Source organism: Cryptomeria japonica, chromosome 2 (assembly GCF_030272615.1).
Source record: "Cryptomeria japonica chromosome 2, Sugi_1.0, whole genome shotgun sequence".
Lineage (NCBI taxonomy): Eukaryota > Viridiplantae > Streptophyta > Pinopsida > Cupressales > Cupressaceae > Cryptomeria > Cryptomeria japonica.
Window position 1 is genome coordinate 613741254 of NC_081406.1, and position 19208 is coordinate 613760461.

The following is a 19208-nucleotide window of genomic DNA, read 5'->3' on the forward strand; positions in this document are numbered from 1 at the left end:
TCGCATGTTCTTACCTAGCCGACTTGGCAAATAAATGAAACGTTTTTTTTTTAAATTTTCTCCAACTTAACTCGCCTTGCCTTTATATCTGCCCAGCCAACCTGATGTTTGATCAAACATCTTCCAAATTTGCTTCATTACTTGTCAAACTTATTTCGCTTCATGTTCCTTCCCTCTTCGATTTGTAAATAGGTAAATTAAACTTCAACTTCCCAATGGTTATCTTGCATCTCTTGAAGTAAATGGGCAGAATTCTACCTTCTACGTTTTAGAGGTTAACCTTTTACCTTCTTGTCTTTCTCATCAACCCAAGTTGATCCGCACCCTTTCCTTTTCTTAAGAAGGCCGGCTTCTCTATTAACTTAAGTCTGTGTGCATTGTTTTTCTTATCAACTTAAGTTGGTGTGCATCCTTTGCTTTGCTTTGGGAGGTTAAAGTTGACTAAGGCAATTTTGCTTCCCATTAACCTAGGACCTAGGTTGATCCGTATCTCCATTCTTATCTTTGAGGGTTGATATTTTGGTTAAGAAAATTCCACTTTCCCATCAACCTAAGTTTATCTGCAAGCCCTCCTTGATTTTGAGGCTTAATATTTTTCTAAGGAAATTTTCACTTCCTATCAACCTAAGTTGATCCGCAGGTCTTCACTTAGAAAATTTTATTTCCTATCAACCTAAGTTGATCCACAGGCCTTTTCAAGATGTTGCAAGTTAAAATTCTTTTTACCTAGATGGTTGATTAATCCTTTAAACTTAGCACTTTCGTCTTCTAGAGTTGATCAACTTCTTAGTTTGGAGGAACCAGCATGTATCGCTCTCTTGCAGATTGGAGCATCTCAATTAATCTAGAAAATTCGGACATCCAAAAGAGGCTTTTATTCTTTAATTTGCAAGGAAAGCGCAACCCTTTGAAAGTCAACCCTTCTTACCTAGGTTGATCCGCAATCTAACAACCCTAGCATAATGAATGGCAATTACTGAGAGCAAAGCTCACCATCTTAGAATCCTGGAGGCCTACTTGAACCATCACACCATGCAAATTTCTTAGAGAAAGACTCCCTAAAGGTCAAATTATGCTGAATCAATACCCCTAAAACAACTAAAGTAACCAATCTATGCAAGAAAAAGGGGGGTCCCCATTCGCAATGGGGTGATGTGTGAAAAGGTCACAACACTATGTTTTCTCTACCATTTTCAATTTAGTATTAGAGCATTTATGGACTCCGGTGCTTTGATTTGATGTTCTCTTTTTTTTTAAATGAGGCATGATGATTTTAACTGGAGGCAAATCCATGGAAGAAGAGCTATGTTGAAGTTAAATGGATTTTTGAAAACCAAACTAAATAAGTCTTAGCAAAACTGTGATAACTTTGTCATTTCTCAACAAAATTTAAAAATTCAAACTATTTTGGAAAGCTGGTGAAGAGGAGAACATGACCTAGAAATGGTTTGAAGATCTTTTTTGTATTGATTGAGCAGTTTTAAGTGAAAGATTATGGCATGAGCTTTTGGTGTTTCAAATTCGATGTTGGGTATTTGAAATTACTTTTTTCAGGTTGCTTCATTGTTTTGATTGTTTCTCTGTTTTAATCATAGAATTTTCTCTATCCTAAGTCTTTTCTATTATAAGTGGGTGTAATTTCAAGTCCAAGTGATCTATTTTGGCCATTAGTAGGCATTTAAATAATTTATTTATTTCTTCCAGTCTGTTTTAAAGTGTGTTCTAGATCACCTTTCCTCAAACTTTTATTTATCAAATAAAAAGTAAACCAATAATTTTATTTACTCTACTTCAACAAACATTCAGAAACAATATTACTTTTCATAAGCATTGCGAACAATATATTCGATCATTGAAATTTCATCAAAACACTAATTTTGAGATGTGGAGGATCCCAGATGTGACAACCTACAATTATAACACAAACTAGCACTTTCATGGTCAAAATATTTTAACTTTCGGTTCAATAATTCCGATGCTAAAGTGGCTGAAAAAATATAAATCACAGTGAGAAGTTGACAAAGGCATTTCTCAAAGAAACAAAAATAATCATTTGGTAAAGAAAAAGAACAAGCATAGCTAGGGGAAACGGATAAAAATAATGATATTGTGAAATCAATATGTAGAGACCTGATTGTAAGAAATCCAGCTCAAGCAACTAATGCTTGTGGTTAAAAGCATCAACTGTAATATGCAATGAATCTATTTTCTGAATGTCTACACATACCTTTGCACGAATAGATATTGGAATATCATGAAGAACAATAGCTTCACTATAACTACTCTCATACTGCAAACGCACATGGCCCTTAATTTGTGCCCTTATGTCCCTCCCAAGCTTATTTCTATTCATGTATCTGATGAGATCGGTCATTCTATCTCTAAATCTTTCAGTCTTGGATCCCTTAACAATTAGTGCTGTCATGTTACCAATCAAATAGGCACCAAGAATCATGTCAAATGAAACATATATCATAACAAATATCATTTCCCTTGTGTTCACAGCATGTATGTCACCATAACCTGTAAGATTATCAGAAAATGAATTCAGGTGAGATTCAAAGTTTTCATTTGATCAGCCAATAAAATTTCCAGACTAATTAGAAATTAGAACAAAAAAATACTTCAGTACTAAAACTGCTTTCTCTATGACATCAACACAGAAGAATTTCGCCAGCTCATTGTTTTCACATCATGTAATGCTATGTTAAACAGATGTAACTTGATGCAAAGTGTTCTGATTTCATGAAACAAAGGCTGCATGATAGCTAAAGTCCCTATAATTTTGTTTTCATTGATTCATTTATTGATTTATTTTTATTTCTATTTTTTCTTGTTTTTCATTTTATTTTATTTTACATATTCTTTGTGGGGGTTCCATGCAAGAAACTAGCCATTTTGAATCTATGTAGCTATATCTATCAAAATGTGTACCGAAGGAAAACTAATTGGTATACTTTTGTATAGTGCAATGCTTTTGATATATGGCACATAATTTAGGAAAAACTTATCATGTAAACTAAAAACATGTTTTAAAACACACAAGGCAAGATCAACGCTTTAAACTTTTAAAGACAAGACTACATGGATCAAATTGTCAAAAGCAAAATCAATCATAAAATCGGAAAATTATCCTATCTTTACAACATGAGGGGAAAATCATGCTTGTTCACAAATGCAAACAAGAAATTAAAATGTTCCAATTATGTTCCTTGTTATCTCAATTTTTGAACTTCCAAATAATTTACAACCCCCTCAAATTTTTAATCAAAATTCATAGTTTTCTTCTCTAAGGCACGTTTTACGAGTTTTAAGACTCGTATTTGTTAATGTCAAATCATCAGTGGATGTGTTTGTCATTGTTGTCCAAGTTTTGGTTGGTTTTTGCTTTCATTTTCCTATCTTTTTGTGCAATTTCGGGTTTTGAGTTCCTCATTGCAAGTAGGAACTTTTTGATGTCATTGCAAGTAGGGTCTTAGAAACCCGATTAGAAGTTAACTTTACTTGTAGTAGGGTCTTAGAAACCCGATTACAAGTTACTTGCAATAGGGTCTTAGAAACCCGGTCACAAGTTAACTTTACTTGCAGTAGGGTCTTAGAAACCCGATTACAAGTTACTTGCACTAGGGTCTTAGAAACCCGATTGCAAGTCTTTCTATTGCCATTATATTATTACTTGCAATCGGGTCTTTGAAACCCAAATGCAAGCCGATATTGCAAGAATGTTAAATACTTTTGCACTTGTAATCAAGTCCTAGAGACCCAATTGCAAGGGGTTTCAATGCATGTAAGGACAATAAACAAAAGCTAGTGCTATCATATTTTGATGATAGTAGTGATATAAATTGAAAAGAGTACAATGTCATAAGCACAGAGAGAAATTCTCCTAAAGAATCAGTATTACCCCAAGCAAAAAGATGAGATTAGAGTTTATTGGCAAAGGAAATAAGAACTATCAATGATGCAAGTTGATGTTCTTGGACAAATATACTCACCAATCTTGAATACTTAAGTGCCAACATCTTGTAGCAGCATGAAGACTTCCTAGACAGAGGATGATGTAAATAAAGTCGTGTCTTGGACACTTAGATTAGTTTCAATTATGCATTTGTAATTTCCCTTTGATAAATTACATATAATGCCAAAAATTTTAATTGCAAGTAGTCGGATTACTTGCATTCTTGTAACTTGTAATTACATGTAAACAAATTACAAGTCGAAATACAATAGGACTGTAATTTGGAATAAGTCATAATTAGCTATAGTGGTTGTGGAAAAATTCTAAGTTAGTTGGACTTCAACTTTTTTCTCTCAACTCCTCTCCTATATATATCGAAGGGTGCTCTTGGTATTTTTTATCTTTTTAGCAAGCAAGAAAACTCTGAAAAAATTTACAGTCATATAGAATTTGTGTTTTATACTTGTAAATTGGTTTCTCAAGAAATATTAAGAAGGCATTTTGAGTTTCAGACTTTGTGTTGAAACCTTGTTCCTATATCCATTGTGTTCTTATGCCATAGTTGTATTTGTTACTCTGGTTGCGGTTTCTTTTCAGAAAAGAGAAAAGAATATCATCTTTTTCTGAAAAAGAAAAGGATATTGTCTCACCCAAGTTAGATTAGTGTTTATATGTTATAGTTAATTTGTAATAGTAGGAAAGGGGGAGCCTTCCCTTAGAATTAGGAGAGTTTTAACTCACACACTGTAGCTGAAACCATAATTTTGCACGCCTTCCAAGGTGTATAAAATTTTCAACCAACATTCCTCTCTTGCAAATAGAGAAAAATATGCATAAGTTACTACAAAGACCACTCTTAAATATAGAAAACAAAGAATAACTGTACATAACCAGAGAACATATTCAAGTATGCATATTCACAAAAAAGAAAGTACAACATACCATGGAGGAAAATGAACGAGGATAAGAATATTTCAAAAGTGAATGACAACAGGTTTAAAGAAAGGAGGCCCCACAGCTCCAGGATCCTCAAAAAGGTATACATGAGTGAGTTCAATGAAGAATACGGGGACATGGTCACCCTTTTTGGTTGTGTCATGGGGCTGCCCCACCCCAATCTGTTTGAGGAGTGGATGTTCTATTATGCAGAGGAGGTCTTTGTGGGGAAAATCAAGTTTGATTGGGCTCAAATTATCAGCAATAACATACATGAACAAATGGTACAGTTGGTGGAAAAGAGGTGCTTCACAATGTCTTCTTATATGGTGTATATGTTTGCCCAACATCCCAGGTTGTTGGGATTAATCCACCTAGGTGACATTGGAATGGGCCCAACCAAATAAAGGTGTACGCCTGCTACCCTCAGCTACACTTCTACAATATAAGCCAAAGGGAGAGGAACAATATAGAATATGCAGTGGGTCAATATGAGTGCATGAATGATGCCTTCAACATGTACATGGTTAGAACTATGCAAGAAGGATTGCAACAAAGGCTGTCCAAGCAGGCAATTGAACTGATATGGAAGTATGGGACTTGGTTTATCTAGTTCTCTCGATTCTCTTATCTGAGAATCTCAAACTTTGAGGACCCTCCATACCAACTCCCCAAGTATCCTACCAATAAGATGGTGCTCCTAGAGGTCACAAGACAAGCACATGCAACTGGGCAAATTTTCAGAGACAAAAAGATTTCAGGAGTCTCCTTCACAATGGCGATAGCGGACAATGATGTGTACTTCAAAATCCCTATGCAGGTCGAGCAGTCGATTGAGGAGCTATCTTCATACTACTTGCAAGAGCATCTCTGCAAAAAAAGCTTTGAACCTACATGACTTGGACGAAAAGCCTATGGCCATCACTACAAGCACAAAATGAACATAGAAGATTACTGGGCAAGTTGTGCTGATGATTTTGAGCTCCACAAGAGAGAATACTCTAGGCTCAACATGCACCAAATTAGAATTTTTAAGTATGCTCGAGTCCCAGACCAGCTAGTTGACTATGGAGACTGCGTGTAGCACCAAGCCTATGAGGCCGTAAAAGATCACCCCCCTACCTTAATCAACTAGTCTCAAGATCTTGTCATCTATTTGGAAATCATAATGGAGGGACCCAGGAGATACACTGATGCCTGGATGAATCAGCGCATTGAGGAACTAACCCATGATGGGGTACAGTTCACCTACAATTTGATGGGAGACCTTGAGTCTCATTCATCAGAGGATGAAGAGGCATCGAGTGCAGCAAAAGGAGAGGGTGAAAAGAAGCTTGAAAAGAAACGAAAGAAGGCAAAGGCTAGCAAAGGGTCAAGGGCATTAAAGAGGTCCTGAAGAAATAAAAGCCAGTCACCTAAGGCTCCCTCTAGAAACAAGTTAACAATAAGGAGAGCATCTGCTGCCACCTCACCAGAAGATCTTATAGCAGCAGAAGATACAACCACGGTAAAGCGACAATCTACCCCTCCTGTGCAGCAAGTGGATTTAGCTGTCATTGAAACAACAGACCAAGAAGGGCCTAATGTGCAGCAACAAGAAATGCGGGTCACTGATCACGAGGAATCCAATGTACAAGATCAAAACGTGCAGATCATTGATCTGGAGGGCCCCAAAAATCAAATTGAAGAAGGAGAAATCCGACCCAATAAAGATGATAAAGAGGGTGATGAAGAAGTTGAAAAGAATGAAGGTAAAAATAAGGACGACAAGGACGAGGCTCCCTCTCGAAATGATGAACAACATGCAGTTGAGATTCCCCAGCAGTTACTGAGTGAGGTTGAAGAAAATTCGACCATAGAAAAGGAACAAGATGCTGAGGGGAATTAGCTCCTATCCCTAGTTGACCAGCCAAGAGCAGAAACAAAATTTGCTACAGATTCAAGAGAGCAAGGCAGAGAGATGGTAGTTACTTCTGGTTAATCCATAACTCATGTGTGGTTGAGAGCTCGAGATGTGAATAAAGTGGCAGTGAGGCCACCTATAAGTTTGGAAGATTTATTTTCTCGAATAGGACAGCCTCTGGTTAAAGAGAAGAAGAAACCCAGGACCTATTCCAAGGTGACCAACGATGCTCAAAGGAATTGAACAATACACATTGTGCCTTGCTAGAAAACAAATCAGCCGAGGAGGTCATGCTTGTTGTTTATAATGTTGTGTCTGTTGGACAGATCTGATACCGGGAGTAAATTGAGAGGGGGAGGTGAATCAATTTACCATCAGTAATCGAAACTAATGCATATTAAAACCATTAAACCAGAGCACAAAGAAACCATCACAATGAAGGATAGAACATGAAAGCATAGTACACCTAACACCAATATTTTGACGTGGAAAACCTGGTAAAGGGAAAAACCATGGTGGGAAACCCTAGCCACAATCAAATAATACTTCTGCAACAGTATGTGAAATTGCAATGGGGATTGCACTTGCAATCAGGCCAACTGCCTAGAGCTCACTGCTCATCACAAAAAGAAGTCTCGCTGACTTACAAAAACATCGAACTACAATCCGGAAAGAATGAACTATGAAAGTAGCATCTCCTAATGCTTGATACAGTTCCAGTTAAGCACAGATGTCTGCCCTACAATACAAAAAACTTCATCGAATGATATCACTTGTTCGCACATAAACCTTCCTCTGATAATGCAGACATAACCATCGATCCCATCGATATCCAAATTACATGAATAAGTTACCTATAAGTACAGATCATCAACCTTATTGACAAGGTCGGCTAAACCCTAAACCCGTAAACCCATAATAACAAAGATTACTGTTATCACAAAAGCTTGCACCCTTGCTAAGCTATCAACTCAGCAACCTTGTGAAACATGGAAACAACCCCGAAGTGTGGGACCTTGCACAAGGGGGTTGTATCTCCGGAGAAGGCCAGCTTCCTTCTCATTCTAGGTACAGATGTTGAACCAACTCAACACTTCAAAACTTACTCCTAAGCCTATCATAACAACTTGCAGAGGTAAAGGGAAGAAAAAAATGCTTGAAATAAAAGGAGGTGATGCACCCAGATAAGAGATTGTTTCTCTCCCTACCGAGATGACACAAAGAATTGACTGAAACACCCAAGAAATGCACAACTTCAATTGCATGAGTGATCCAAACGCATGTGTGGAGGTTAGAATTTTCTAAGTGTCAAGAGGAGAGAAGGATTCCCACAAAGTCACACTCAAAAAACAAGTTAACACAGCATACATGTGAGAGGAAACCACAAACATACACTTATAATGGAGGTAAGAACACATACACATCATACATAAGTTGAAGGAAGGCGAGAATGGAGATTTTGAATTAATCATAAGGCCAAAAGCCAATCTTACAGTTGCAGAAATGCAAAAGATTACAAATCTTCAAGAGAAGAGAAGAGCATAAGAAAGCTCAAGGCAGCAGGGAGAGAACCCCTTACAATGAGGCTTAACAACCTTATATAGAAAAATGAGTTACAATGGTGATCATGACTGCTGCATGTTAGTCTGGAAGTGCATACACTTGACTTGTACATGCAAGCAACCTAGCCATACCTCTAAAGGAAATTTTGAGAAAGATAGATTGACTGACCTTCCAAAGTCAGACATGACATAAGTCACCCAGCATGGCCCCCGTACCTCCCTTGATAGAAATCCTACCAAAACATTTAATACACCTTTGTGGCTCCACAAAGAGTCACCAAAACTATCGAAGCATTAAAGGCCTTGAGTGTCGATCATGCCATTCGGAAGTGTCACCAGTCAGAAGGAAGCTCGGAGACTTTGGAAGCTCGGACTCTCGAAGTGAGGAAGACAAGGGAAGGAGCAAGGAACTTCGGAACCTCAGGATTCCAGAGTTCCGAGATAGGAGAAAGGAGGGCTAGGAAAGGAACTTCAGAACCTCGAGGTTCCGGAGTTCTGGAGGAACTAGGGAGAGAGGGAAAAAGGGGAAAGAACTTCAAAACGTTGGGGTTCCGGAGTTCTAGGATAGAGAGGGAAAGGGCTAAAGAGAGAAGGGGAACTTCGGAACCTCTGGGTTCCGGAGTTGGGGAACTTCGGGGACCTAGGTCAACGTAGTTGGGGAACTTCGGGGTTGTGGGTCACCGAGGTTGAAGACTTAGGAACTTGGGAACCTGGGGGTTCCGGAGTTCCAGGGTAGAAGACTTAGGAAGTTCAAAGACCTAGGTCTCCGAAGTTGGAGACCTGGGTCACTGAAGTTGGGAAGACTTAGGAACTTGGGAACCTGGGGGTTCCGGAGTTCCGGGGTTGAAGAACTAGGAACTTGGGAACTTGAGGGTTCCGGGGTTGAAGACTTAGGAACTTGGGAACCTGGGGGTTCCGAAGTTCCGGGGGAGAAGGAGAGGCAGCAAAGGGAAGGAACTTCGGAACCTCGGGGTTCCGGAGTTCCGGAGGAGGAGAACAGAAGAAAGGCTAAGGGAAGGAAGGGAACTTCAGAACCTTGGAATTCTGGAGTTCCGGAGCAAGAAAGAAAGTGGCTAAGGAAAATAACCTCGGAACCTCAGGGTTCCGGAGTTCCGGAGAAGAGAAAGAGAGGGCCAAGGAACTTCCAACAAGGCAACACTTCAAACCATGATTTCACTTCTTTTATCCTTGATCAACTGGGGCATCGCTGGTCCATGGAACATATCTCTGATCAGTTCTCATTGATGGACCAAGGGTGTCATAAAATGACAACAATTACATTACACGGTACCACCAGACCAATATTATGATTTACATTACATAGCATGGACTTAAATCAAGTAACCAAACGATTCCATCCACCCGAAATTCCGCTAAGACCAAAATCCAACACGCTTCACCAACCGGTAGAAACCCTTAGTGAAGTAACACAGAAGGACTAACCGGATCAAAATAGGACCACCATAACAACACGCCAGCTAATGCAAAGTCACCAAACACTCAGAATATGATCAATAAGTACCTTCAGCATGATAGAAATCGATTCCATAAGCCAGACCAAAATCGACTGACTAAAACACCAAATATTGATTACCGGTAAAGCTAACCGGTATTGGGAAATACCAACCGGGAACATAAGCGATAGTTACCAGAGCACCAAAACATGAACCAACAAAATATGGCAAACAAATAGCCATCCAGAGTAAGAATCCAAAACCGATTCCAGAGATCTGATCATACCGGATCAGAATCATAGCCAAAACCAAGATGATCACCAAGACTAACCGGGATAGGTCCAACCGGGATACAATGTTGACATCAATGACAACACTTAACCAAATCCAGCATATTGCCAACAATCTCCCCCTTTGGAATTGATGGCAACATTGAATGTTAAAAACATCCCAGTGCCAAGGAATGCCAACAATCTCCCTCAAAGATATGACTGATTTTCACATGAATACCACCTCTCCCCCTTTGACATCAATGACAATGGACGGATACCAAACCAAACAGCTGACTACTCCCCCTGAGTAGTAGCATCATCTCTTCAACCCGAATCAAAGAAAATATCTGATAGCTTACCGGATTGATGCATTCCTACATCTCTAAGTCTCTTTCGGGGGGTTGCTAACCCCCAACTGATCTCTTGAGATATTCAAAATTATCTTTAGGCAATGGTTTAGTTAGAATATCTGCAATCGGCTCCTTAGTAGGTACATAAACCAATCTCACTTCCTTTGCCTCAACCTTTTCCTTCAAGAAATTGTACCTTATAGAAATGTGTTTTGATTTGGAATGAAATACCGGATTCTTTGACATATCAATAGCAGCAGTATTATCATAGTGAATAACAATAGGCTCATCATAACTTACCCTTATATTTTTTAACATTTGTTTCATCCATAAAATCTGAGTACAATTAGTAGAAGCAACTACATATTTCGCTTCAGCAGTAGATAATGAAGTACATGATTGTTTCTTGCTAAGCCATGAGACCAACTTCTTCCCAAGAAAGAATGCACCGCCAGTAGTGCTCTTCCTATCATCCACATCTCCTACCCAATCAGAATCTATATATACACATAATTTGAAGTTATCATTCTTTGGATACCATAACCCAAGGTCTGTTGTACCTGCCAAATACTTGAATATTCTCTTGACAGCAATATCATGAGATTCTCTAGGATCTAACTGAAATCTAGAAGCAATACAAACAACATTCATAATGTCAGGTCTAGTCTGAGTTAAGTACAACAAACCACCAATCATTTATTTGTATCTACTCGGATTCACTTTAGGGGATTCATCATCCTTTGACAATTTGCAACCGGTTATCATAGGAGTACCGACAGGTTTAGAATTCTCAAGTCCAAATTTCTTAAGTAACTCCTTCACATACTTAGTTTGACAAATAAAAATACCTTTATCCATCTGAGTAATCTGCAAACCTAAGAAAAATCTCATCTCACCAATCATAGACATTTCAAATTCATTCTTCATATCATCGGCAAATTTCATGCATAGACTATCTTCTCCTCCAAAAATGATATCATCCACAAAGACTTCAATGATCAGTATGTCATCATGCTCAATTTTGTAATATAAGTTACTATCAGCATTACCTTTGCTACAACTAAACTTAGAAAGATATTTGTCTAATCTAGCATACCATGCTCTAGGGGCTTGTTTTAGTCCATATAAAGCTTTCTTCAATCTGCAAACCATGTCCTTGTCTTCTGATAAAGAAAATCCATCATCTTGCTCAATGTAGACTTCCTCTTCAAGATCTCCATTCATAAATGCACATTTGACATCCGTCTGATATACTTTATAATTCTTGTGTGCAGCATAAGCAAGAAAAAGTCTTACTGCTTCAATTCTAGCAACCGGGGCATAAGTCTCACCATAATCAACTCCTTCCTATGAATAACCTTTGCAAACCAATCTAACCTTGTTCCTCACAATTTGACCATCCTCATTCAATTCATTCCTGAAAACCCATTTAGTTCCAATAATGTTCTTGTCTTTAGGTCTAGGAACTAGTTCCCATGTCTTATTCTTTTCTATCTGGTCTAATTCTTCTTCCATTGCTTTTATCCAATTTTCATCTTTACTTGCTCCAATAAATGATTCCAGTTCAGTTTGAGAAATCAAACATATCTCTTCAGTAGCTAGCCTTCTCCTAGTCATCACACCTTTGCTTTTATCTCCAATGATCTGATCTTCAGAATGATTTAGTTCACATACCTGGGAGTCTTTGAATTTTCTTGATTTACTGACTCTTTTTGTTGTTCCTCTGTCATAATTGAGTTTTGTGATGTTACCGGAGTCACAGGTTCACTGTTCTGAGCAGCTTCTTGTATTACTAGTTCAGGTCTGATAAATTTGTCTTCTGGTCCACAGTCATATGATCTGATCTGATTTCTACCTTGTTCATCCGCCTTGACATTTATGCTCTCTGTTATCCTATTCAATCTTTTGTTATAACATCTGTATGCTTTGCTCTTAGTAAAAATATTCCTTCATCACTTCTAGGATCAAATTTTCCCAATGCATCATCTCTTCTAATGTAACATTTACTTCCAAAAATTCTGAAATATCTGACAGTAGGAGTATGACCAAACCATAATTCATAAGGAGTCTTACTGGTATCACCTTTAATGTGTACTCTGTTGAAAGTGTATACAGCTATATTGACAGCTTCCCTCCAATAGATATCAGACAATTTAGCTTATGTCATCATAGTCCTTGCCGCATCCAATATGGTTCTGTTTTTCCTTTTCACCAATCCATTCTTCTATGGGGTTCTAGGTGTAAAAAGTTGTCTTTGGATTCCATTCTTCTCACAAAAGTTGTTGAATTCACCAGATGTAAACTCACCACTTTGATCTGATCTTAAACATTTTATCTTCAGTTCTGTCTCAGTCTCAACCATAGCTTTAAAAGATTTTGAATTTCTCAAAAGCTTTAGATTTTTTTTTTCAAAAATGCTACCCACATCATTCTAGAATAATCATCAATGAGTAACATAAAGTATCTATCACCTTGAAAACTTTTAGTCCTTTCTGGTCGACACAGATCAGTATGAATAAGATCAAGAATTTCATTCAATTTATCATGTATGCTTCTAAAAGAAGTTCTGACTTGCTTACCCATTTGACATTCTCTACATATCGGATTATGAGGTTTGACAATCTTGGACAAATCTCTGACAGCCTATGTTGAACTGATCTTCACTATGCAATCAAAATTTGCAAGACACGTCCTCTTATGCCACAACCAACTTTGATCAATCTAAACAATCAAGCAAGATTTCTCACCGAAGTTCAAATGAAAGATGTTTCCATTGGTCTGAGTTCCAAAAGAAATTTCCAATCCAGATCTATTGATGATCTTACATTTCCCATCCTTGAATTGCAAATGAAATCCTCTATCCACCATCTAACCTACACTTAAAAGTGTAGTGTCATAAAATTGCGACCCTCGCAATTTTCGACCACGTTAGGGTCCTCACATTGGAAAATCGAATCCCCAAGCCTGATCGGAGACCCGCAACTTGCTCATCCCTAAAAACTGCACCTTTTTCTGCTCTCCACATTGCCTAAACCTGCTTCCTGTCCTAAGTTAAGGGCAGGACAAGGGCATAGCGCACCTGTCCCTGCCCTATCTTGGGGCCCCTTCATTCAAACTGTGCATTGAACTTTGTGATTAAAGAGGGAAAACCTCCCCTATGTTGGCCTATGACGAAAAATCAGTCCAATAACCCTAATTGACGAATATATATGTCGCATTTACCCTCCCATTTGCATAAGTTGGATAAGGTGAAGTGCATAAGTTCGAATACATGAGATCGCGCATTCAAGCATTCAAGAGCATTCAAGCATTCAAACATTCCTTTCAAGCATTGAGCATTCCCAAGTCTCCTTTCAAGGCTAGGTGTTGCATTCAAGTCAAGGATTCAACCATTGAAGAGGAGATCCCTTTCAACATTCAATTCCATACAAGCAATTCTATCTACATTCCTATTGCAACCTCCCTTGAGGTGATTTAAATTTCAATCTTTCATTTGCATTTACTTGCAAGTACTTTCTTTCATCATTTGGTTAATTCCAAAACTGGGGTTTGACCTAAAGGCAAACCCCCAATCCCAACCCCTTTTCCTCTCTTTTATGTGTAGGTTGTAGGTGCACAATTGTATTTGCAGATTTGGACTCCATTTACAGAGGCAGAAAAACCCTTTTCGTTTCGCATATTTTTCGAAGGACTGTGCACTTTCAACATGGTCACGACAACTTTTCCTCAAATTTGCAGGGCAGCTTCGTCTCGACATATTATAGCCAGATCTAGGTGCACAGCTTCATCCCATGCTTCTATTTCAAGTTATAATCAGTTCTTTGCTACTTTTACACTTGGTTTCAAAACACATAATTCAACCATTACTCATTCTAAAAGAGGGGTTAACTTGTCATTTCACATCATTATCAATTCATTTAGTATTCAATCTCTCTCCTCAAAGATTGGATCTAGTGAATTATCCCCCCTCTTTTAAATGTAATGTGCATGAGGTGATTGAAGGGAAATCCGCAATGAAACTTTCATCTCTCCTTAAAGGGAAGAAAAGCTTTTCTCTTGATCTCTCCATCATTCACTTTTCACCCCATTACAAAAAGATTATGCTTTAAGCCTTCAACATAATAAACATTATCAGTATTAGTCTTACCATCCAATGATATTGTTCCCTTGCCTTTGATCCTACATACCTTGTTGTCTCCAAATCTGACTAATCCGCCATCAAATTCTTGTAGGGATAGAAATTTTCTCTTGTTACCAGTCATGTGATGTGAGCATCCACTGTCTATAACCCATTCATCCTTTTCTTCAATTTTAGCAACTAAAGCCTTCTCTTCAGTATGAGTTGCTTCAATGACATATTCCGAAGAATCATCCTTGATAGCAATAAAAACCCAGTCCTTACCGGAGGAAGCTCCAATACTGGTTCCACTCACAGGTTCATCATCATCATCATTAGTAATACAAAAATCATCATCACCAGCATAATAGCATGATTTATCCTTATTCCTTCTGAATCTATTTGTTCTGATATTCCGAATTAGGCTTATAACTCTTCACAAATCTTTCATGATTCATAGCATCTCTTTCAGGGCATCTAGAAGCAAAATGACCAATCTTATTGCATGAAAAACATTTAAAAGGCACTTTTCCTTCATACTTACTTCCAGCTGGTCCTTTAGGAATTCTTCTCGCAATCAGGGCTTCCAGCTCTTCAAGTTCTCTTTCTTCTCTTTCAATGTCTTCCAAATCTTTAGCATACATCTCCTTCCAATCTATCTTTTGCTTACCGAAGTCAAATGCTTTAAATGCAATTTCAGTTTTAGTAGCACTCTGATCTCCAAGTTCTTCAAGCTCAAAAGCAGTCAATTTCCCAAGCAATGTATCTCTGGTAATAGGGGTACTTGACTTTATCTAGAGTTCATTGATTGCAATAGCCTTCATCTTATAAGTCGGAGGTAGAACTCTCAAAACCTTTGACACAATCTCATCCTCACTAACTGATCCGCCGCAGCATTTGATTCCCATAACAATCTCATTCACTCTATCCATGAAAGAACTTATCTTCTCATCTTCTTCCATCTTCAAAGTTTCATACCTTACCCGGAAACCTTCAAGTTTTGCAGTTTTCATAGCCTAGTCGCCTTCATAAAGAGTTTCAATCTTTTTCCAGATCAGCTTTGCATTCTCCAACTCTATGACATTCAATAGCTTTTCATCAGATAGGGCACTTAACAATGCTTTTTTTTCTCTAACATCATTTTCAGCTTTCTTCTGTTCATTAGCAGGTACCGGTGTTCCAGAATTAGGATCATGAGGTATATACCCTTTCTCCACTATCTCCCAAACTTCAACTCCAAGACATCTGAGATGAATCGTCATTCGCTCCTTCCATATTTTGTAATTTGTACCACCAAATCTGGGACTCTCCTTCCAATAGGGATTGAATATAGAACTAGATGCAGTTGCCATCGGATCTCCTCAAGCAGTTAAGCTTTTGCAGAGAGGACCTTGCTCTGATACCAATTGTTAGACAAATCTGATATCAAGAGTAATCTGAGAGGGGGGGGTGAATCAGTTTACCATCAATAATTGGAACTAATGCATATTAAAACCACTAAACCGGAGCACAAAGAAACCAACACAATGAAGGATAGAACATGAAAGCACAGTACACACAACACCAATATTTTGACGTGGAAAACCCAGTAAAGGGAAAAACCACAGTGGGAAACCCTACCCACAATCGGATAATACTTCTGCAACAGTATGTGAAATTACAATGGGGATTGCACTTGCAATCAGGCCAACCGCCTAGAGCTCACTGCTCATCACAAAAAGAAGTCTCATTGACTTACAAAAACATCGGACTACAATCTGGAAAGAATGAACTCTGAAAGTAGCATCTCCTAATGCTTGATACAGTTCTAGTTAAGCACAGATGTCTGCCCTAAAATACAAAAACCTTCGTCGAATGATATCACTTGTTCGCACATAAACCTTCCTCTGATAATGCAGACATAACTATCAATATCCAAATTACATGAATAAGTCACCTATAAATAGAGATCATCAACCTTATTTACAAGGTCGGCTAAACCCTAAACCCGTAAACCCATAATAACAAAGATTACATTACATGATACCACCAGATCAATATTATGATTTACATTACATAGCATGGACCTAAATCAAGTAACCAAACAATTCCATCCACCGGAAATTCCGCTAAGACCAAAATCCAGCACGCTTCACCAACCGGTAGAAACCCTTACAGAAGGACTAACCAGATCCAAATAGGACCACCATAACTGCACGCCAGCCAATGGAAAGTCACCAAACACTCAGAATATGATCAAGAAGTACCTTCAGCATGATAGAAACCGATTCCATAAGCCAAACCAAAATCGACTGACCAAAACACCAAATACCAATCGGGAACATAAGCGATAGTTACCAGAGCACCAAAACATGAACCAATAGAATATGGAAAACAAATAGCCATCCAGAGTAAGCATCCAAAACCGATTCCAGAGATCTGATCATACCGGATCAGAATCATAGCCAAAACCAAGATGATCACCAAGACTAACCGAGATACAGTGTTGACATCATTGACAACACTTAACCAAATCCAACATACTACCAACACTTAACCAAATCCAGCATACTGCCAACAATGTCAATCCCAATGGGAAAGGCCACCAAGCAGCAAGAGGTGGAGGATTTAGGGAGTCAATGGAGACAATGTTGAGCCAATTGGAAAAGATGACTGCAGAGAGAGATATGTATAAGGCTCATGCAGAACAAGCCAAGAACTACATAGATCGTCTACGGAGGCCATCAGATTTGCCTATGGAAGGGATGAGAGTAAGTATCATCCCATTTGTGATATCATTGATAGAAGATGGCAAGTCCAGCTTCACAAGGCCCTCCATGCAGCCGCTTATTACCTCAATCCAACATTCCATTTTCGCCTTGATTTCAAGGTGGATGAAGAGGTTCTTAGTGGGCTCTACTCAATGATAGAGCGAATGTCACTTGGGCATAGTAGCACTATAATTCATTAGCTAGATGCCTTTTCTAATGAAAAAGGGGAGGTCTTCTCTCATCAGCTTTGCAAAGACAATTGGACAAAAATGCAGCCAAGTAAAAATATTTTTTAAGAGCATAATTTTAATTATATATTATTCAATTTATTATTAAATGAGGCTGATTTACTTTTCTTTTTCTCATCTCAAATAGATGGTGGAAGATGTTTGGTCCTAAAACACCAAATCTTCAATAGATAGCCATTCATATTTTGAGCCAACCCTTCAGTGCTTCCAGTTCTGAGTGCAATTGGAGTATGTTTGAGCACATACACTCCAAGGGGCGATATAGATTGTCTGTGGAGAGGTTGAATGATCTAGTCTTTGTTCATTACAACCTCTGTCTTAGACAGAGACAGGTTATCGACCATGACACCACCCCAATCACGCTAGAGGAGGTCGATCCAAAATCTGAGTGGGTTGCTGAGGCTACGGATACTGTCTTTAGTGAAGAGGACTTTGATTGGATCGACCAAGTAGATAGAGAGGCTGAGGTTGTAGCCATGGCAGAGGAGGAGGTTAGAGCATGAGAAGAGACAAAGCCAAACATAGCTGATGTTGGTGAGGGTGGAATGGAGTCATGGTCAGAGAGTATGGCTACTAAATCATCTAGGACCTACCTTAAATGCCTTCGTAGGAAGGATGTAGGCTCCTTTGAGCCATAGACTTGTAGTTGTTTTGATATTTGTGTGGAACATTTGATGTCATGGATTTCATATTCCATGAGTTTTGTAATATGTTTACATTTAACACTATTTATATATATATGTTTGCTATTTCCTTCAGCTACAATTTGTGTTTATACTAATGTGATCGATGTATACTTGTGTATGTGATCAAATTAGCTTCTACTTGATGATGTTATTGTGTATTTAAGGTTTATTTAATAAAGGGTGCACGAAATCAAGGATGAAAATATTGGCTAAAAATCGGCCAGATCGTGATTTATCACGAGGCAAATGGCCGGCTGATTTAATCGGTGTTAAAATCGCGCCCGATTTTACCCTAAAAATCTCAGGGTTTTGGTAGAAAAATCAGGATTTTTTTCAATAAAATCACAATTAAAAAATAAAAAATTGCGTCATTCAAAACCAACCAAAACCCTAAAAGTGAAAACTAAAACTAAATAAAGTGAAACGCAAAAGAAAAAAGGGCGATTTCACTCTATATTGCACGACTGTTCCTAATGCCCGACACCCGATTTTGGCTTCATTTTTGGTTGGTGAGTTCGGCTGCATTTTTGGTGACTTCGGCTGCAGCTTTGTTGATTGATTTTTAAAACTTACTAGTTTAAAGTGTTAAAAATACTGTTAAAAATTAAAACTCATGGTAACACACACACATATAAAATAGTAATACATTACTGTTATATATATGTATTTAAAACTTAAAACTAGATGTAAGTGTGTTACTGTAATGTTAAAACTCTACGATATATAGAAAATTAGATGTAAAAGTGTTACTGTTATATATATGTATTTAAAACTTAAAACTTCAGAGATTGTATTTGTTTTGTGGTCTAGACTCTACGATATGTATTTGACTCAAACGTATTTAGAACTTGAACTTGAACTTGTTTTTTGGTATATTACTATATGGTATGTATTTGACTCAAAACTACTATTTATATATGGTGGAAACCAGTAATATGTTATTGTGTTCTATAAATTTAGTGTATATGTGTG

The 19208-nt window shown here is 38.0% G+C and overlaps 1 protein-coding gene across 2 annotated transcripts in view; it reads right to left on the minus strand.

Moving 5' to 3' along the window:
• Positions 1-19208, minus strand: part of LOC131064287 (potassium channel KOR2) — a 276576-nt gene that overhangs the window by 194552 nt on the left and 62816 nt on the right. For both annotated transcript variants that reach the window (XM_057998385.2, XM_057998387.2), the window contains exon 5: positions 2228-2523. In XM_057998385.2, coding sequence (XP_057854368.2) covers positions 2228-2523 — 296 coding nt within the window. The remainder of the gene's footprint in view (positions 1-2227; positions 2524-19208) is intronic.